The sequence below is a fragment of the Monodelphis domestica genome, chromosome 2, assembly GCF_027887165.1.
Source record: "Monodelphis domestica isolate mMonDom1 chromosome 2, mMonDom1.pri, whole genome shotgun sequence".
Classification (NCBI taxonomy): Eukaryota; Metazoa; Chordata; class Mammalia; order Didelphimorphia; family Didelphidae; genus Monodelphis; species Monodelphis domestica.
Genome location: NC_077228.1, coordinates 459,491,674 through 459,514,813, shown reverse-complemented (window position 1 = coordinate 459,514,813; position 23,140 = coordinate 459,491,674). Strand labels below are relative to the sequence as shown.

At 34.3% G+C, this 23,140-nt stretch overlaps 1 protein-coding gene across 4 annotated transcripts in view; it reads right to left on the bottom strand.

The window, feature by feature from the left end:
• The window catches only part of ABCD3 (ATP binding cassette subfamily D member 3), a 130,721-nt gene that overhangs the window by 27,208 nt on the left and 80,373 nt on the right, over positions 1-23,140 (bottom strand). For 3 of the 4 annotated variants that reach the window (XM_056819110.1, XM_056819111.1, XM_007485000.3), the window contains 3 exons: positions 19,726-19,795; positions 894-991; positions 360-483 (listed from right to left, as the gene is read on the bottom strand). In XM_056819110.1, the coding sequence (XP_056675088.1) occupies positions 360-483; positions 894-991; positions 19,726-19,795 (292 nt within the window). Of the gene's footprint in view, positions 1-359; positions 484-893; positions 992-19,725; positions 19,796-21,131; positions 21,202-23,140 lie in introns of all 4 variants that reach the window. The other variant, XM_007485001.3, reaches the window with a different exon arrangement.

Here is a 23,140-nt window from a genome sequence, read left to right as displayed (position 1 = left end):
ATGGGCGATATATAATTCCAAGAGCTCAAATTACAAAATTTTAATAGTTTTGAAAATAGCTTCTAAAAAGTTGAGTTATGAATCAACTGGAAGGTAAAAATCTATAAGAAACAAAAATATCTTAAATGTGTACCAAAAAAACCCTTAAAAACTGTGTTTTTAAAAGTCAAAATAAAAGGATTAAACATTAGTTCAAATTTTAACTTAAAATTCATTATATGGTGATTTCATCTTACTACCAATGTGTCACATGAAAACATTTACATACTAATATGCTGATATAGAACATTAAGTTCTATAAAAACTACATAGCTTAACAATAGAAATTACAAAGTTTAAAATTTATTTCAGAAACTTACCTTACTAAGGTTTGAGTACAGATCAACTACACTGTTACAAAACTTTTCCACATCTTGTGTAAGCAGCTGGTCTGGATTAGCTATTCTATTATCCAGATTTCCCATTTTATAATATGTAAAAGCTCTGAAACGATAGGAAGACAAAGACTTAATAATATTAAAAAGCAAAAACGCTTTCTTTTCCCAAACTTGAATAGAACTAAAGAAAACCAATGCTGGAATCTGAGAAGGCCTTGGAGATGATCTAATCTAATCCATTCATTTTATAGATAAGGAAAAACTGAGGCCAAGAAAGGTGGACTAACATGACCAAGGTCACACAGCTGGATAGTAGGAGGTTGGATACAGCACTGGAGTCTCCTGACTCTTGGCAGAATACTAATATAATATAGCATTCTACATGATGCTGTCCCTGAAAATATTTTTCTTAAGAAATACAATAAAAACAAACCTCAATTAGTTTTTTACTGATATAAAATAGACATAACTGTAGATTATCTTAAAAGAAAAAGAGAAAAATAGATTATCACTTACTGGAGATATTCCTCATAGAGGTATTTAGTGAGCCTTACTCGGAAGCATAGTTTAAGTTCATTTAACCCAAACTTTAAAAAGTTATTCACCAAAGAGATCTAAAACAAAAAATATAAGTAATTAGTTTTGTTTCTTTATTGATTATTAAAACAGTTAACTAGATTCCTGTTCTTTACTCTGTCTCCTGTTCTTAAATTTTTATAACTGGACAGCAGTTTGAGACATTATTCAAATCAATAGAAATGCTTTCAAACTTTCAAAATTTATTAAAGCATGTGTATTGTTTTGTCCATCTAGACCTAAAATTTCATTGGTGTAGGGGATTTCTAGTAAATAAACTCTCTTCACCAATGCAGATAGGCAAATATTCAGCAACTTAAGTCTTCTGAGAGTTGCCCAGAGTTATCTTTGGTCACACAAGCATTGTGTGTCAATAGGTAAACCATGACCCTCTGTCTTCCTCACTCTGAATTCAATCCTCTATCCATGTGTTAATGTTTTTCATCATCAAATCCAAGGTACTAAAGCATACTAATAAGAGTTGTAAATATGGTCACTGACATAACCTTGCTAGATTTGGCTTAGAACTTTACTTTAGTATATACTATCATTTATCAAATAGCACAGACATATAGTCCTCTCTTCCAATTATGATTTTATCTCCTATTGCCCTCTTTTACTAGTACAATTAAAAAAAAATTGTCAACTGTCCACCAGACATGAGAATTTTTCCAGATAATTTCCTTTATTATGTTTTGAAGGGTCTGTGATCTCATCAATGTGGGTAGCTTTCCACATATTGCCATCCTGAAGACCTTAACTATGCCTATTTATAAATTGTTCCTACCAACACACACACACACACACACACACACACACACACACACAATGTTCCTTTGGTTTATTTAGAATCTTAAAGAAACTAATACTATAAATTTATAATTTTTCATTCCCACTTCATGATATAAGTATGGCATCACTCAAAGAAACCATAAAATTTTAGGGTTAGAAGGGCCTGAAAAATTCAATCTATCTATCCACTTGATTATGCAACATGCCCAATATGATTATGACTAACTTGTTAGTGGCAGAGAGGACTACATTCTGGGTCTCCTAATTCTCAGGCCAGTAATCTATTAAATTTAATTCAACAAAACTCTTATTAAGGTTACACTACCTGTTGAACTTACATGTAAGGGAAGAAACATCACTTCTGTATACTTTATATCCTAAATGCTATCTTTCCTACACAATTACAAATTTTATACTTTTTTTTGGTAAAAATTCTTATTATATCACTTATTTGCTTTTGATGAAATACTATTTTATTTTTTTAAACTGTTATCTTCCATCTTAGAATCAATACATATTGGTTTAATGGCAGAAGAGTAGAAAGGAAGGGCCAGGCAATGGGGGTTAAATGACTTGTTCAGGATCACTCAGAAAGTGTCTGAGGTGACATTTGAACAGAAGACCTCCCCAGCTCCAGGCCTGGCTCTCAATCTACTGAGTCACCTAATTTCCCCCCAGATCCTTTTCTATTATTCCTGGTAAAGTGTTAAACATAGTGATAAGTGGGAGTGGGTTAGAGTGAGATAGATGATCAATAGGCTTCTGTACTGTGGAACAAAAAAGTTTAAGAATCACTGTTCCAGAGGATTCCAACTTCATGATGGTAAATGTAGCAACATTACCTGACATTAAAGAACACAAGTAGAATCTCCCTTTAATAGCTGCCATATTAATATAGCAAGGCAGAAGTCCTATTAATATTGTTATGCTGACAAGAATATTAAATTGACTAAATGAAAACTTTTCTGACACAAATATTTTCATTTTTCCTGTCTGATTTATTTAACAAACTGGTTCAACAATTATGTCCAGTAAATATATCTGAAACACAATATTCAATAAAATTTGACGGGGTCTTCTCCCAAAAAAGTTTTACTGGTCAGATCACTTCTCTGTCTTTTTTTCATGTATTTTCATCTATATCAAACCTACTATGAATGCTAACAAAGCTGTTCTAGGTCTTCTATATCCCCTCTATACTTTCTAATTTGTTCATCCCTTCACCTTGTGTGGGTTCTATTATTATTCTTATGCAGATGACTCTCAGATGTATATATCCAGCTCTAGACTCTGTCCTTAGCTCCAGTCCTGTATCATCAATTACCTATTGAAAACTTAAAAAAAAAAAAAGATGGCCCCAAGTTATCTCAAACTCAGTATGTCCAAAGCAGAACTTATTATCTACACTCTCCTGAAACATACCCAGCTTCTGAACTTCCCTTAGTTCAATGCAAGGGCACCACAACAATTTCAATCAACCCCACAAATATAATCTCAACTCTTTATACTCATTCACCCAACATATTCAATATTACCTGTGAAGAGTGAATCAAACTTTCAATCAGCAACTTTTAAATTACCTTTACTAGTCACTAAGTAGGAGAGTTCACAAGTCATTTACCAGTGGGTGACAACCCCAGAGGCCACTGACCACCCCTTGGGCAGTACTATACAAACTGAAAGACTGCAATTGGTTGCCATAAAGTGGAGGAAGGAACAGGAAGTGTCGTGGAAAAAGGACTATAAAAAGTCCCGAATTTCCTGTCCAGGGGACCTTTGACTTTTGGACCTTGGCTTTGGACTACTTCTTTGGAGGACTTCTTCTGAGACACTGCATTGGAGATCTGGGTGAGAAGCTGGCCCTCCTTTCCGGGCTTCTGGAGAGATTGGTTTCAGAGAGGCCTTCCTTTCCTGGAGGATGCTGCATTGTAGAACCTTTGCTGAAGACACCACTGGAAAATCCACATGGGGACAAGGGACATGGTGAAAACCTGCCAGTGCTGAGTCCCATACCAGAGCAATATTTAGGGTGATAGGTTAGATAATTCTCTACTTTCTTCTTACATTTTCCCCACTTTCTCTCTTTCCACCTCTTTGTAAATAAAGCTACTAAAAGTTATTTTGACTTAAGTTATAACATCTTTAAATCAATGACCACAATACTACAGAATTCTCATATTTAGCATAAAACCTAAAATTTAAATTCTTACATAGCTGATGTAATTTATAGTCCCACAGTATTTCTAGCTTACTTAATCTTTGAAATGCCTTCCCAAAATACGTTTCCTTGCCTCAAAGTCTTACCCCTATTCTCCAAAAAGCTGACAAACTAATTGTTCTAAAGTCAGGATTGACCCACCACCACCACCACTGCAACAAACTCCAGTGGCTCACTTTTACCTCTAAGATAAAATATAAACCCCTCTGAAATTAAAGCTTCTCACAAACAGGTCCCTTCCCTGAATTCTTAATATGTAAGTTTTACATATTCTAGAATCCAGTCATACTGACTACCTTCTTTTCTAATAAACCCCAGGTACTGTATCTTTGCATTAATATCCTTATGCCTGGAATGTTTTCCCACTTTACCAATGCCTTAGACTCCCTGAATTCTTTAAACACTCAATTCATATGCCATCTTCTAGAAGAATCCTGTCAAGTTTCCTTAAGGAGCTAGTCCCTTCACCTCTAAAGTTACCTTATATCTACTCTGTATCTCATTACACATACATACATATTTTCTCTCCTATTAGAATATAAGATCCATTGAATCCTGATCCCTCAGCACAATGCCTCTCTCAAGGTAAGTAATTAGTAAATATTTGCTGAATAATTGATTGACATTAGGGAAGGAAAAAAGGGATCTGGCTAATTCTGGTTCTTAAGTATAAAGTAGATGAAGGCTAGTATGGTAAAATGAAAATAGAAACTGAAACCAAAATGTGGAAAGCCTTGACTATCCAGTTGAATGCTTAGTCTTTATTTTATAGGCAAAAGAGTCATTAGAGCTATTTCTTAGAAATTTAGCTTTGCAATCCAAGAACCTGCATATTAGGTAAACTAATGTAACCACTATGTGTGGCATCAAAAGATATAGAGCATATGAGGAAAGAGGAACAGTAAAGAAAGGAAATAAAACTATTGACAAAGTTTGAGGTGATGGGAGCCTGAATCAAGCTATCAAGAATAGGAATAGTAAAGAAAAGAAGATTAAAAGAGATCTGACAGATTCAATTGGCTACAGGATATGTAGGATTAAGGAGCAGAGACAGCATCAAAAATTCACTCCAAAGTTTGGAGCAGAGGTGCCAGAGAACTGTAGTATCATTAAGAAGGAAGAGAGGGACGACAAACCCAGAGAACACAGCTTTTGGAATAAAAATACACTATTTCATAAAAACTGCTGGGAAAATTGGAGGACCGTGTGGGAAAGATTAGGTTTAGATCAAAACTTCACACCCTACACCAAGATAAATTCAAAATGGGTGACTGACTTGAACATAAAGAAGGAAACTATAAGAAAATTAGGCGAACACAGAATAGTATACATGTCAGACCTTTGGGAAGGGAAAGATTTTAAAACCAAGCAAGACTTAGAAAGAGTCACAAAATGCAAAATAAATAATTTGGAATACACCAAATTAAAAAGCTTTTGTACAAACAAAACCAATGTAACTAAAATCAGAAGGAAATCAACAAATTGGGAAGTAATCTTCATAAAAACCTCTGACAAAGCTTTAATTACTCAAATTTACAAAGAGTTAAATCAATTGTACAAAAAAATCAAGCCATTCTCCAATTGATAAATGGGCAAGGGACATGAACAGGCAGTTCTCAGCCAAAGAAATCAAAACCATTAATAAGCACATGAAAAAGTGCTCTACATCTCTTATAATCAGAGAGATGCAAATCAAAGCAACTCTGAGGTATCACTTCACACCTAACAGATTGGCTAACATGACAGCAAAGGAAAGTAATGAATGCTGGAGGGGATGTGGCAAAGTAGGGACATTAATGCATTGCTGATGGAGTTGTGAATTGATCCAACCATTCTGGAGGGCAATTTGGAACTATGCCCAAAGGGCGATAAAAGACTGTCTGCCCTTTGATCCAGCCATAGCACTGTTGGGTTTGTACCCCAAAGAGATAATAAGGAAAAAAACTTGTACAAGAATATTCATAGCTGCACTCTTTGTGGTGGCCAAAAATTGGAAAATGAGGGGATGCCCTTCAATTGGGGAATGGCTGAACAAATTGTGGTATATGTTGGTGATGGAATAGTATTGTGCTAAAAGGAATAATAAAGTGGAGGAATTCCATGGAGTCTGGAACAACCTCCAGGAAGTGATGCAGAGCAAAAGAAGCAGAACCAGGAAAACATTATACACAGAGACTGATACACTGTGGTACAATCGAACGTAATGGACTTCTCCATTAGGGACAATGTCCCTGAACAAGCTGCAGGGATCTAAAAAACACTATCCACAAGCAGAGGATAAACTGTGAGGGTAAAAACACCGAAGAAAAGCAACTGCTTGACTACTGGGGTGGAGGGGATATGACTGAGGATAGACTCGAAATGAACACTCTAATGCAAATACCAACAATACAGAAATGGTTTTGAGTCAAGAACACATGTGATACCCAGTGGAATCATACGCCGGCTATGGGGGGAGGGGGGGGAAGAAAATGATTTTTGTTTCCAATGAATAATGTTTGGAAATGACCAAATAAAATAATGTTTAAAAAAAAAAAGTAAGAGAGGGAAAGTTGTTAATCTCCTCTTTCCTTTTTTTGCCCCCCAAAGAAAAGTTTAGTGTTGGGTCATGTGGAATTTGGTGTGTTGGAAAGATACCCAGCAGTGAGAAAATTCAGGTCTTAAGTTTGGAAGAGAGACTGAGGCTTCAAATACAGTCAGGTGTGATGCTCACAAGAGTAGGCTGAATTCAAGTAAATAAAAATTCACTAAGTATTATCATATACTAGGCACTATTAGGCCCAGTGAGGACAAAATTCAGTCTCTGTTCTCAGGAAGTTTACATTTTATTGGAGGATGGGAAATAACATGTATATAGAAAATACAATTCAAAATACATGCCAAAGCAAAAGGGTACTGGCCATTGGGGTGGAGGAGGGTCAGAAAGGCTTCCTATAGAAAACTACAAGAAGATTTTGAAGGAAACAGGGATTCTGAGGCAGCTGTCAGGAGGGAGTGCTTTCCAGACGTGAAGGATAACTGCTCCAAAGGCAAGTAGGTGAGGGATGAAATGTCATAACAAGCAATGGGCAGAGGCTAGAATACAGAATATGTGAAGAAAAGTAGAATTCAATAAAAGCCCTGGGAGTCTACTATGTGTTTGGTTCTAAGCACTGGAGAAAAAGAGACTTAGACAAATATCCACATTGTTTTTTTTAGCTTGTATATGCCAAGTATTTTTCCATCACATGCACATCTAGAGTTACAGTTTAAGGTTGCACAGACTTTACCAGACTCAGGAAGACCTAAATTCAACTCCAGCTTCAGACACATACTAACTGTGTGATCCTGGTCAAATCACTAAATCTGTCTGCCTCATGTTCCTCATCTGTAAAATGGAGGAAATGACGACAAGAGCACCTTATCTCGTTCTGAGCCTCAAAAGATAATATTTGCACAGTGCCTGGCAAAAAGCTGGTACTTAATAAATGTCTTCCAATTTCTTTCCTTTCTTCCCTCAGAGACATAACAAATTGACTTTCTTTTCTCTGTCTTTCCTTTCCTCCCTCTCAAGATAATTTAGGGGAGAAGACTGATCAGGTATCTATAGACTGTGATACCTTGGAGGCAGAGGTAAGGAAGAAGTGTATTGCATGCATACAAGACAACTAGAGCAAAAACATCATCTTTGAAGGTTGAATAACTAGCTTGAGGCACAAGTAGATCAATATGACTAGAGGGTTGAAGCCATAAAACCAGATGGGATTACCAAGAGAAACAACATAAAGAACACAGAAGACAGAGCATCAGAGAATGCCTACATTTAAAGTATATGGGGAGGCAAGGGAAAATGTAAACTGAAAAGGACTAAAAGCAGGGGAACATAGTACATCAAGGAAGAAGAATTAAAAGAAGGTAGAAATTGGTTAATCCTAACATGCTGAAGAGAAAGACTTCTGGGAAAGAACCATTAGATTCCTTCCCAACTCCCATTTTGCTTTAGTTTTCTCTCCCAAAGATATGATCTTGAGAAGATTGAAAAAAAAGAGAGAGATAGCAACTCAAGGTAAGAAAGCTAGAAAAGAGTACCCTACCAAGCCTAAATCAGCTTAGACATTGGGTATGAACAAAATACATCCAAGGGCACTATGAAAGTACGGGAATATATTGCTAAACTGATGTCAAGGAACTTGAAAAATCATGGTGAATGGATGAGGTGCCCTAAAACTGAAGGCAAAAATTATCCTGAATTTTAAAAGGGAGCGGGGGGAAATACTTCAAATTGTACAACAATGAAATGGATGTCAACTCCCAGTCAAATTCTAGAAAAGATTACTAAAAGGATCACTGGAGAATAGAAAGTAAAGACAGCATAACTAAAACTATGAGTTGGAGGGGATCATTAAGAACTAGTTATAGAAAACTAATTTCCTTTTTTTGATATTTATTGTTGCTTAATGAGCAGTAGGGACAAAGTATATAACAGCTTATTTTATTATTATTTTAAAGTTTACAAAACACTTAACATATTACATTAATTACTTGAATAATCAATTAAATGTGAGGAATAATGTAGGTATTTCTATTCCTATTTTACATGAATAAAATTAGTTTCTGAAAGGTAAAATGATCTGTCCAAGGTCATAAAGTTATTAAATGCTAGAATCGAGATTTGAAAAGAGGTTTTTGAATTTCATATTCAGCTCTTTTCCCACTAGATAGTATTAGGATGGGACAGTGGATAGAATGCCAGATCTGGAGTCAGAAAGACCAGAGTTCAAATTCAGTCTCACACTTATTGGCTATGTGACCCTGGGCAAATCATTTACCTGTTTGCCTCAGTTTTCTCAACTGTAAAATGAGCTGGAGGGAAAAAATGGCAAACCATTCTGGTATCTTTGTCAAGAAAACCCCAAATGGAGTGAAGAAGAGTTGGATACAACTGAAAATGACTCAACCACAACAACAAAGCACTTAGAATGTGCCAGGCACTATGAAAGTGCTTTTATAAATATTACTTCATTTGATTCTCACAACAGCCTTGGGAGGTAGGTAATATTACAGTTGAGGAAATTGAAGCAGACAAATGTTTAGTGATTTGCCCAGTCACACAGCTACAGCTATCTGAAACAGGATTTGAACTCAGGTCTTCCTGGCTCCAGGTCCAGGGCTCTATCCATTGTACTATGCCAAAATAAGTTAGCATTTATATAGCACCTACTATTTGTCAGGCACTATGCTAAGCAGTTTTTTACAAATATATTGTTTGGTCCTCACAACTGATAGGAGTTATGTGGTAGTCCTATTTTCCAACTGAGAAAACAGGCACAGTGATTAAGTGACTTGCCCAAGTTCACACTGCTAATAAATGCCTGGGGCTGGATTTGAATCTCAGGTCTCCTTGACTCCAGGCCTATCAACCAACCTATTTTCTAATCTCTTCTATTTTGTGGACCATTTCATCACACTGATATTGTTATGATTATATTTTTCTTCATCCTGTCTTTACTTTTCCTTCTACTTATTTTCATCTCCCTCTATATAAGTTAGAAAGAGAAATTTGTTTGATACACGTGATCTCATAAGTGAAAGTCTATTTCCTCACAGTTCCATTTTAAAACTCAATTAGAGGGGGCAGCTGGGTGGTTCAGTGGATTGAGAACCAGGCCAAGAACCGGGAGGTCTAATGTTCAAATATGGCCTCAACACTCCCTACCTGTGTGTCCTGAGGGAAGTCCTTTAACCCCAATGGTCAGCCCTTACTGATCTTCTGCCTTGGAACCAATACACAGTATTGATTCTAAGATGGAAGGTAAAGGTTTTAAAAAAGCTCTAATCACAATATCATCACCTTGTCTTTATCCTAAATTTGCCATTGATTTTTAACTCTGTTCAAATAAGTTGATCTAATTGTACAGAGAGAAGCCTGTTAATAGCCAAATTCATTGCCTTCAAACTGTATTCTTGAAGTCACTGCATATCCAAGTATAAGATGGCAGTATCTAAGATATAATTTTCTGTATCCAATATTGATTGATGCATAAGTTGAAACAAGTCATGTGCAAATAACTTAACATGAGGAATTATTTTCATATGGTTACATCATATGGCAATAATGATAATGCATGTGTTTCTGACATGAGACTAACTGAGAATGTATGATTTTGACCTGATGATACTAGATTAGGATGGACTCCCCAACTTTAGTTATTTCTTTGTCAGATGAGTAAATATGTTCTATTATAGCACATGATAGTTTAGTATATAATCTAGTATAGGATAGCACTGTGTTTTGCTCTAGAGAAAAAAAATCAAAGCAAAATAGTTCCTTTTCTCCAGAAATATGTTCTAATTGGAGAAAAGAATACGTATGGGAATGTCAACTAGGGAGGAGTGTTACAGTGAAACAAAGGGCACAGGTGACTAAAATAATAGGGCAACTGACTGATGACTTTTTCAGGATTGGTAGTACTAATTTGATTATTGTTCTCAGAGCAAGAGATGGAACGGAAAGATATACATAGCAATATGAAGGGCATGGAGATGGCTAGGAAGTGATGACATAGGCCTAAGACGGGACAAGAAGTGAATAAACTACCAATATAGAGCCAGGATAATCACTCAAGACTACAAAGAAATAGCATCAGTTTTATTAAAGCATACGAAATAGTATAGATCAAGAACTGGCAAGCTATTGCTGCAGAACACCTTAATTATTCACTACAAAACAAGCAAAAAGATCTTTGGACAGACCTGACTGATTGACAAGTTATTAATAATTCCTCTATAGCATAGGGTGGGCTTCCTAAAGTTCAAAGAAGAATAAGACCACCACTTAAAAAAAAGCAGCTAACTACTGTATGAATAAAAATGAGTAAGCCTATTCAATAACTGGAGCAATGGAGATTGGAACAAGGAACTAATTAAATTAACTTTTTCATTCAATACCCAATGGCTAACAGAAGGATCTAAGTGAGCTGTTAAGAGCTGGGCATCTTCATTAGACTATAAAACATCCATCTAAAAAATGTTTAGGTCTTTTTCTTTTTAAACTTCTAGTGGCTCTGGAAGTCTTGGTCCCATTGAGGGGATGATGAACTTAAATAAATTTGCTTTATACAAAGGAGAATTGTTCCAGAATCATAGAAATTCTGAAATGGAGAGGGAATACAACATAACTTTGCACAATGCTACGCCAAGAAAAAAATCCAGGAGGTGGAGATAAAAACATCCCTCAGTGGCATAAGAATTTTCTTGATTTAAACTCCATTTAAAAACCTATGGAGGGGCAACTGGGTAGCTCAGTGGATTGAGAGCCAGGCTGAGAGATGGGAGGTCCTAGATGCAAATTTGGCCTCAGATACTTCCCAGCTGTGTGCCTCTGGGCAAGTTACTTAATCCCCATTGCCTAGCCCATGCCCCTCTTCTGCCTTGGAACAAATATATAGTATTGATTTTAAGACAGAAGGTAAGGGTTTAAAAAAAACACCTATAGAATTTTTGGAAAGTAAAAAAAAATTAAATAAAAAACAAAAACTTTCAAAAGAAAAGGAGAAAAACCCTAGGGGCTATAATCAAATTGACTTGAAAAATAATATTAACAAAGTATAGTTTCATAATAAATTAAAGAATGTATCAAAATCTTATAAACCCAATGCCAAGTTAATAAGAATAACTCCAGTGAAAGGACACATTGCACATGAGAAGTTTTATTAATGTAAAAGTGTAAAGTCTACTGTAAAAATCCAAAAACTTTATTATTTTGTTCCATTTAATTCATATACCAATATATATTCACCATAATCTTTTTATGTTTATTTTGAGAACTGTAAAATGACCAATTTGTCTACGAAATGAAGTTCATTTCTGCCTTTAGGAACACAATGAAAATAAATGCAATGCCTTCACTAGATTCCCTGAGAACTTCTACTTAGCATTTCTTTACAGCTAAATTTTGTTGGTTTTAATCCTTTCCAGGGTTCTGGTTAAGTTCCTCCAGTGGCATCCCAACTCCATGACAAATATCAAAGATAACATATCACAAATAACAACAAAAAAATTATTATATAGTCCAAGAATTGTGTGGTTCTTAGCATCTTATACCGCCTTTCATCTGCCACTACACACTGTCATCATGGAGACAACAAAGAATAGACAGCAATTTTGCCTTTTCATACATTTTATGGTTTACCATGACAAATATTAATGAATGGAGAGTCAACTCTCTGGTGATACGCATCACTGAAATTTCCTGCTCTCCTCTTGATACAGAAAAATTTGCCATATAATCCATTCTTGAAGTCTTCCCTTGTTGGTGGTAATTGTTTGTGTCCCCCAAGTATAGCCCTGGAGAACCCAGAATTATCTCCATGCCACACTGAGGATCAAAGTAGGAATTTTATGAAATAATAGCAGAAACTCACATTTACATAGCACTTTAGGTTAACATAGTGCACTTCTCACAACTCTGGGAGGTAAAGACAGATAATAGGTGTATCAAATTTGTCAGACATAGCCAAAAGAAAACTAACATGTTGTACAATAGAACTGAGATCCAAAATTATCCTGATATGAATGGAGAACTAAAGCTAACAAGATGAAATTTAACAGGGATAAAGTTTTTCACTTGGAATTAAAAAAAAAAGCAAAAAATATTGAACAGAGGGCAAGGAACATTCCAACTAACTATGAGGTATGGTCACAATAGTGAGTGGATAAAATAGGGAAGGAAATTAGACTACAGGAATTGAATTCAAGGACCCGTGAAACCAGAGAATTAGATTCAATATAAATAAGTCACTAAAAAAGTAGCATTTCAGGGGTAGCTGGGTAGCTCAGTGGATTAAGAGCTAGGCCTAGAGATGGGAGGTCCTAGGTTCAAATCTGACCTCTTCCCAGTTCCCACACACTTCCCAGTTGTGTGACCCTGGGCAAGTCACTTGACCCCCAATGTCTAGCCCTTACCACTCTTCTGCCTTGGAGCCAATACACAGTATTGACTCTAAGACAGAAGGTATGGGCTCAAAAAATAAATAAATAATGAAAATAAAAAAAGAAAAGTAGCATTTCTTATAGGTTAGTGTAGTGCTATCAGTTGGCCGTATAGCCAGAGGGCATAATTTTTTAAAAATAAAATTTCATTTATTTTGGTTTTTATAAGAATCTTTCCCAATGTTCTTCCTCTCCCCTCCAAGCCAACCCATATAACAAAGCATTTTTTTAAAGACAAAGAGGGAGAAGAGAAGGGGGAAATCACCAAAATTGATCAATGCATGGAAATTTTCTGAAAATTTTAGCTCTAATGTATATCCTTAGGCGTCTCACCTCTTCAAGGGAGGAGGTTATCTTCTCATATCTCTTCTTTCAGGCTATGCTTGATCTAGGTAATTCTACAACATCCATTTGCAGTTGTCTTGTGGTTATTGTTCTTTACATTTAAATTGTTGCAGGCATAGTGTATATGTTGTTTTCTTGCCTCTCCTTACTTTTGTACATTGGTTCATGTAAGTCTTTCCATGTTTCTCTTTTTCATATTTGTCTTTTCCTACATCAGTCACATTGCATACAATCATGTACCACAATTTGTTTAGCCATTCCCCAAACTATGGACATCTACTTTCTTTCTTTCCAGTTCTCTGCTACCACAAAAAAAAAAAAGTTGCTCTAATTATTTTAGTACATATGGAGGCATTCTTCCTATCAATGACTTTCCTGTGTTATGTGCCTAGCAAGAGAACCTCTGAGTCAAAGTCTACAAATATTTTATACATTTTATTTGCGAAATATTAGTGATCCATAGCTCCACAAACAATGCACTAGTTATCTTCAAACAGGCATGAATTTCAAAAGATGCTCTCCCCTTCAGATTTGTATTCAACATTTGTTATTCTAGGAGCTAAGGGATTCACAAAGATAAATAAAATAGAGTTCTAGATTTAAAGGAATTTATAATATGGCACAAGGCATATATATATATATGTATATATATATATATCTGAAAAATGCAAGTAACAGATAAAAGAGAATATAAATTCATATAAAAATAACATCTAAAAAGAAAAAGAATTTCTGGATAGAAGATAAAGAAAAATGTCATGAGAAGGCAGTATTTGAGCTACATATAGAAAGACTGGTGAAACCAGTAAATGCAGATGGAGAGCAAAAGGAGTACCTAATTTTAAACATAAGGGAAATGTGAGCACATGCAGAATCAAAAGGGGCTTGGGACATATGCAGTGTAGTCAGATTACACAGTTCCTGAATGAGTAAAGTCAGTCTCTTCCTCCTGTTGATCCTAAGACTCCTCTAGAAATGGCAGGGAGACATTTTTACTAGGAAAAGCAAAAGCATATTCTTTTTCTTTGGTAAATTTTATTTACATGTATAAAAAGTTTCCAACATTTTTCAAAGAATATTGAGTCTCAAATTCTCTCCCTCTTTCCTCACTCTTGGACTCTCACTACTCCCACTCCCTTACTAGTTAAAATGATTAAACAATCTCTTATAGATTTTACATGTGCAATCACATAAAACACTTTTTCATATTAACTCTTTTATAAAAGGAAATTCAAATTTTAAAAATTAAGAAAGTGAAAAATATTTCTTTGGTATGGATTAGGATACTATCAGTTCTTTTTGTTTGGAAGCAGATGATTTTTTTTTATCATGGATCCTTTGAGATAGTTTTAGATCACTGTATTGTTGAGAATGCCTAAGTTATTCACAGTTTCTCATTGTACAGTATTTTTGTCACCATGTACAATGTTTTACCAGTTTTGCTTATTTCACTCTGCTTCAATTCATGTTGTCTTACCAGGTTTTTCTGAGCTCGTCCTACCTGCCATTTCTTATAGTAGAATAGTATTCCATTACAATCATATTATATATATATATATATATATATATATATATATATATATATATATATATATATGTAACTTAATCAGCCATTTCCAAAAAGTTGCTTTATTTGTACATTTAGGTCCTTCCTCTTTTTTTTTCCTTTTTTTAAATCTCTTTGGGATACAAACCTAACAAGAGTATTGCTAGGTGAAAGAGTTATGTTCTGTTTTATAGTCCTTTGGGCACAGGTCCAAATTGCTATCCAGAATGAATCATTTCACAACTCCCCCAATAGTCATTAGTGTCTCAATTATCCCACAGCCCTCCAAGTGTTGTCATTTTCCTTTTGTTATGATAGCTAATCTATTAGGTATAAGGTAGTATCTCAGAGTTGTTACAATTTGCATTTCTCTAATTAATAGTGAGTTAGAGTGGTATTCTTTGCATATCTATAGTGTTTTAATTACTTTGGGAACTGCTTGTTCATGTCCTTTGATCAATTATCAATTGGGAATGGCGTGTATTCCTCTTTTTTTTTTTTTAAAAACCCTTACCTTCTGTCTTGCAGAAGAGTGGTAAGGGCTAGGCAATGGGGGTCAAGTGATTTGCCCAGGATCACACAGCTAGGAAGGTCACATTTGAACTCAGAACCTTCCATCTCAGGGGCTTGCTCTCAATCACTGAGCCACCCAGCTACCCCCGGCTTGTATTCTTATATAGTTGACTCATTTTTCTATGTATTTGAGAAATGGGGTATTAGAGAGATTTGTAAAAAACAATTGTACCATTATGATTGCTGTGTATTACTTTCCTTTTTATTTCTACCTGTTTAGTGTCTGGCCACCATCTCCCCCAATTTGCCCACTTTTCTATCAAGTCCCACCCCACATTCTCTTATCCCCTTCCCTTGGTCCTATCCTGTAGGGTAAAATAGCTTTCTGTACCCAACTGATTAAGTTAGTTCTTCCCTGACTGATCCAATTCTGATGAGGGCAAGGTTCACATGATCTTCTCCCAACCTCCTCCATCTTCCCCTCTACTGTAAAAGTTCTTTCCTGCTTCTTTTATGTGAGATAATTCCCTTCCCCCTCCTCCCAATACATTCCTTTCTCATGCCTTAATTTTATTTTTATATCATCCCATTAAATTCAACTCACATACTTAGCCTCTATATATACTCCTCCTAACTACCCTAATAATGAGTTATTTGGAATTACAATAATCAACTCCCAATGTAGAGATGTGCAATTTAATTTTATTGAATTTTTTTTATTCTCTTTCCTGTTTACCTTTTTATGCTTTTCTTGAGTCTTGTATTTGAGTCAAATTTTTGTATTCAGGCTCTGATCTTTTAATAAGAATGTTTGAAAATTCTCTATTTGATTGAATACTCATTTTTTCCCCTGAAGGATTATGCTCAGTTTTGCAGGCTAAGTGATTCTTGGTTGAAGTTCTTGTTCTTTTGCCATATGGAATATCATATTCTAGACCCTCTCATCATTTAATGTTGAAGCTGCCAAGTCTTGTGTTATCCTGATTGTGGCTCCATGGTATGTAAATTGCTTCCTTTTGGCAGCTTGCAACATTTACTCCATGACCTGGGAGTTTAGAAATTTGGTTATAATATTTCTCCAAGTTATCTTTTTAGAATCTCTTTCAGAAGGTTACTGATGTATTCTTTCAATTTCTATTTTGTCCTCTGGTTCTAGAACATTAGGACAGTTTTCTTTGATGATTTCCTGAAAGATGGTCTCTAATCTTCTTTTTTACCATGGCTTTCAAGTAATCTAATAATTTTTAGATTATGTCTCCTGGATTTATTTTCCAGGTCAGCTGCTATGAGAAATTTCACATTTTCTTCCATTTTTTTATTTGGCTTTAATTATTTATTTATGTCTCATGGAGTCTTTAGCTTCTACTTATCCAATTCTAATTTTTAAAACGTTATTTTCTTGAGTGAGTTTTTGTACCTCTTTCACTTGGCCAATTCTATTTTGTAAAGAGTTCTTTTCCTCTGAATTGTTGTACCTCTTTTTACAAAGGGCCAATTCTACCTTTCAAAAAGTTCTTCTCAAGTGTATTTTTGTATATCTTTTTCCATTTGACCAATTTTGCATTTTAAGGAGTTCTTCTCTTCCCAGGATTTTTTTACTTTTGTGTCTTTTTTAAAAAGGTATTAATTTCTTCATTTTTTTGTGTCCCTCCTTTAATAAGCTATTGACTTTATTTTTCATGATTTTCCTGTGTCTCATTTGTTTTCCCAGTTTTCCTTCTACCTGTCTTATTTGATTTTCAAAATTCTTTTTGAGCTCCTCCACTAATTCTTTTTTTGGTTTCATGTTTTCATAATTCACATTTTTCTTAGAGGCTTTATATACAGCAGTATTGATTTTTTTGTCCTCTTCTCAGTTTCTGGATTGGTCTTCCCAGTCACCAAAATAACTTTCTATGTTGAGAGGTTTTTTGGTTGGTTTGCTCATTTTCCATTCTTTTTCTTTTCTTTAATTTAAAAAAAACTATTAAAATTGGGATCTGGAACTGAGGCAAAGAGAGCACTGTTCCAAGCTTCAGGTTCTTTGAGCAACTGTTTTCAGAGCTGGCTCTGGGAATCTTATCTGCTTTCAGTTCTTCCAAGGTGGTAAAATATAAGGAGAGATGTGTTTGATACTCTCTAGGCCAGTGCTATGGTCTAGAGGTAACCACAAGAACTCTTTTCTGCCTTGGAACTGTGACTAGGATCCCCTGCACCCCTGTGGCCATAAGCATTGGTGTGTGCTAGAGAGCTCCTCCTTCCCCTAGAGCATGCCCCAGGACTGCTTCCTGGATCTACTTATGGAAAGAGCAAAAAAAAAGTCTTGTACCAAGAATAAGCAAAGGGACCTCTGTAATATTTTTCTGAACCATTGTCTAATCCCCCTTTACTGTCTGTGGCTAACAGTTCCAAAAGCCTCTAGTACTATTTCAGCTGCACCCAGGGTCCATTGCTGCAGTGGAGCCTGATCTAGAATACTGCTTTGTACTCCATATCCACCCCAGTGGACTAGATAGAGCCTTTATGTTGGCCTTCTAAGTTGTTTTGGGCTGAACAAATTACTTTACCTTGTCTTTGTGTGATGTTATGTGGCTCCAGAATTCAATTTAAGGTTTTATATCATAGTTTTTTGGAGGATAATCTGGTAGAGATCAAAAGCATATTCTAAGGGATCTTCATTGCCATCCTAATCCCATGCAATTTAACCTGATATTTACCTCATTCACCCCAATTTTATAAAACTACAACATTTTAATATCTATAATATCTAACCATTATGAGTTGATGTTTTATTATCAGAACATGGAATAAAAACTTGGGTTTCTGGTAAACTTTAGGATTTGTGTTTAGTTCTTTTTCTTTTGATGGTCTTCCTTAAGAGTCAAATCTTTGTTTTTATTTTTCCAAAAATAATTTCACTTTGGGTCTTAATTCTCCCTCCCTCGTCCCCCAAAATAAAAACCCTAAATATCTAATGCATTCCTTTTGGGGAAAAAAAAAGTAAAATTTTATTGATTGTTTATATTTCATTGCATTCAAATAACAAAAGAGATAAATTTACAGGCCTAGTAATATTTGTCTTCTTAAACACCAGCATTTCAGAAGTGCTCAGGAAAATATTGAGGAAATGTCTCTAATATGTCCAAGATATAATAACAGAAACAGTATACTAATTCACAGCAATAAACTTTCATTTTAGTTGGAATACAATGTAGCAATTATAAAATATTGTCAAGTTCACTAAAATAGTTTTACCCATCAATTCACATTTTTTTAAAAATTGGCAGTAAAACAGAATTCTGCATATCCAGTCTTATTTTCACTACAAATTTTGATATATTCTCCCAAGAGGATACAGAGAAAGAAGTAGAAAGAGTAGATAACAAAGACATAGAAAAATCATATTCCATTATGTCTTCGCATCTGTCTTGCTAGAGAAGTTAGCTATAATTGTCATATTAATGCAATGTGAATCACAGTAGAATGCTGAGAAGTTCTTCCAACAACCATGAAAGCAGAATTCTATAGAATATTACTAGTAAAACTATCAGCATCCCTGACACAAAGGAAAAATCTGATAGACTTTCAGTTGAATTCCCCCCCCAAAAAGCTCAATATTTCACTTAAACATATAAATGTCAATTTCATTCCTATTTCATCAATTTTACTAAAGTTATTGTGTTATTAGGGGATACATGTATATGCTTTCTGGATCTACTCAAGAGGATTCTGTTTTTTCCTTATAACTTCTCAAAGGCATGAATTCTAAAGATCGGTCTTCTGGCTGAGTCTTTAACCCAAGATTAATAATGTCTACAATTACTTCAACTTTTAAAAGAATGATATAAGAGGCTATAAGTTTCCCATTTACTTTTTAACCCCCTCAAATCTTTAGTAAATCTAGGTTTCTGACCATTTAAAACTCTATTTTATAATGGATATTTAATAGGTAGTCTCTCCTTTTACTCTCATTTGAATATTAAAATTCCTACCACTGAAAAAGTAAAAAATAAAAACTAAAGGAGCTAAGAAAAAATATTTTCCCCTTTTAATACAAAAAATTACATTTATATTTTATTCAAGTAGTTAAATAAAATTAGATTGTAAATCAAATTGAATCTTCTATAAAACCAATCAACTGAGATTTGTAGGCTTTATAGTACATAGTTGGCCACTCTAAATAGAAAGTACCAATTTTAAGGTCCTATCCTACATGTACAGTGAAATGTAACTGTAGCATAAGTCTTACTGAAGGAGCTACAATTTTCCTAGATATTATAAAGAGATGATTATAATTATTTTTAAGATTAAGTCTATAATAAGTCTGAACAGCTTTTAAAAGTTCTATTCATAATAAATCATTTTTAAAAATTTATACACAAACCTGATTTTTAAAGAAGTACACTTACGAGAGGCATGGCAGCGATGAAGTTGAACAAATACCTCTTGAAATCTTTTCTGCTGCGACCAATGATACCACTGCAAACCACCACATGCAGAGTGTTAGTTGCAAATGAAGCAAATCATCATACTAAGCAGTCTCTGTACATTGTTTGATTTACTTTGGAGAATTTTAAATTATCCAAAGAATCCATAAGTAAAAAGATGACAAAACATTTTCTTTAAAAATAAGAACAAAAACAAAAACCTGATTATGACTATTGACATGTTAACATTTGATTCAAACAACTGAGAACATCCTTGGCTAAAGGGTTTTTACCTTTGGGGAAAAAGTTATAATAGCAACAGTAATAATAAAAATAGCTGGAATTTACATAGAAGTTTAAGGTTTGCAAAGCTTTAGAAATATCATCTCATTTGATCTTCAAAACAACTCTGTAAGGTAGGTGCTGTTATCCTCATTTTATAGATGAGGAAGCTGAGGCAGAGATTAAATGACTTGCCCAAGGTTACACAGATAGTACGTGACAAGCAAGATTTGAATTCGGGTCGTCCTGACTCCACGTCCAAAGTTCTACCCAATGAAATACTTGGCTCCCTATTTAACAAGAAATTCAACCAGTTGTTCTCAATGTCTACTGGAGAATATGCACAAGAAAATAGATATAAGCTATCTATTGGAGAGAGGGGAAAATGAAGTTATTAAACATGAAAATAGGTAACTATGATACAAGACAGAGCTGATTCTATGGAGATTTTTATGGAGTTTCATCTACCTAACTGAAAGACTGTGAAATGTGAATTTAAGATTAAGTACCAGCATAAGCTCTCTTCCACTTCTATGATTCAAAGAAGTGGTAAAATTTTAGAATTAAATGAATTTACTCACTGTGGGTATCTAAGAACATTACTGGCCATGAATATAGTGTAGTTTATGTTTTCAAAGTTATGTATTAAAGAGAAGAATTATATTTAATGGCTTCCTTTGGAATTGAAAACTATAAAGCTATCAAAACCTACCTAAAAACAAAGTAAACAAGGGAAAATGATAGTGCCAAGATTATTAACAAAATCTTTAATGTCAAAATATTTGCCATTTAGAAATTATGAGAAGCTAAATTTTTGGAACTAAAGTTAAAATTAAGACTAAGTTTTAAATTGATTTCTCAAATATTGAAATACAAAAAATATAAATACACTGACTGTGATGAAAACTAATAAAATAAATAAGAATAAAATGTTATTTACATTAATAAGAACATTAGGAACATAAAACACTGAAGACAACAAAAAGCTTAACAATTTTGGCTGAAATTTATGTAAAGCAAAGTGCCTTAGTGATGCTCAAGCTGTGAAACACACATTATTATAAAACATAATAAATGCATGCTTATTGTTTTAAGCAATGGTTTACCATTGGGGTGGCAGCTATAAACTTTACAAAGTGTTTCTTGAATAATATGTTATTTCTGCTTATTATTCCACTGCAAAAGAAAAAATAATTGCTTTAATTTTTTTTAAAATCCTACAAGTCTCATTATAATCACTTTTAAAAGTCTTAGTTTCACTGTATATAATGTCAGACTTTCAAAATGTTGCTGCTGAACTTCTGTTTTCTTCCTTTTTTAATTTTATTAGACAATTGCTCCCTGGAAGAGGGGGATATACAAAATGTAAGTGATAGAAAAACAAAGTATATCAATAAAAATCAATTTTAAAACAAAAAGTTTCCCATTTATTTTTAGAATGTTTGACAAAAAAATGCAACTTAAATGCTTAGAAATTTCAAAAGCAGTAGAGAACTCGGGATTTTTTTCTATAATTTGAAAAGAACTAGAATTTATTTCTTTAAACAGGATCCTGCCTTAAGGTACGTAATGCAAAAGCATTAGCTAGCTATTGATAAGGAAACCTAAAGATGTAAAGAATAAGATGTTAAAATAAGGCATATCAAGAACTATGTCAAGTTCCTTTTAGAGTACTCTTTGACGTTTATGTCCACTATAATTTAATCTTTTTTGAGAGGGGCACTAAAAAAAGTGACCACAGCATCTGAATTGCTGTTAAAATAGCAGGTAACGTTAGCATTACTACATTTTTTTCCAAATAATTTACTGCTCATTGATCAAAATTCTCAAGCTTGTAATGTTAATGCAACGAAAATCCTAAAGCGGTATGTTACTAAAGCCATAAATTCAAAAGTATCTGTGATGGCTATGGTGTTAAAAAAACTGAATCCAAAATGATTATTATAAGAATTGACAAGAGTACTTGAAAAGTGACATTAAATTCTTTTTAAAAATTAACTTGAAAAGGTAAGAAAAGTTCTGACGTCTAATGTCTACAGCAGGGGATCCAAAAGATCAATAATGTTTAACTGTTCTTTAAGACTAACTCAGTTATCTGCAACCCAGTAAATGACACTTCATTTCACTCCATAATCAATAACTTGTACAACTGCAAATTGTACAATTGATTAAGGAGTATTGAGGCTCAAATTAGGAACTTAATTCAAATATATTGTTCTTTTACAGGGCTACTGCCACAAAAAAAGGAAGGAACTGAAATCTAAAACTATTTTAAATAAAAACTAAATGACAAATGTAAATATCACCACTGGGAATCTTACCAATCACAGCATATTCTCCCAAGATATATACAAACAGAAACTTCAGTAGAATTGGGAGTGATTAACTGGTAATCAGAAGGCCTGGGTTTTAGTACCAGATCTATTACTAACAAGCTGTGTAACCTCTGGTGAGTGATTTGACTCTTAGCACCTCAGTTTCCTTATCTGTAAAAATGAAGAAGCTGAATTGGATGTCTTTCAGATTATTCCAGTTCCAAAAGTGTATGATTCCATGCTAAAAAGGAAGAAGTCTAAAGCAAATAAAGCTAGTGTTAGATCTGAAGAAATATATTGTTTCAGGAGACAGCACACTATATATTTTTAACTGCAAATAGCAAGAAAAGAAATATGTGATAAATGAAGAGTAAGAAAATAAAATATAATTCAGTTTAAACAATAAGTATGTTTCAGGATATAAGTATCTGAAGGAGGGTAAAACAGGACTAAAAAGTTGTGGATGGGGGAACTATATAGTACAAGAATAAGGCAATATTCTGGCAAGTACTAAACTCCCACTTTTGGTTTTATATAACCTTCTGTAATAATACCTCTGTACAGTAATGCCTGTATCTGTATATAGTACATTAAATATACAGGAAAACAAAACACGTATCTTGAGAACCTTGAGGACTAGGATGAAGCCAAAGATTAGCACCAGGGTTTCAACCTGTGCTGGTGCAAGTGCTAGACCCTGAAAGATACACATCCTTCTACCCTCATCAGGTCTATTAATAACAAGCTATGTGACCTTTGCCAAGTGACTTAATCAATCCTCAGGACTGTACTTTCCTCAT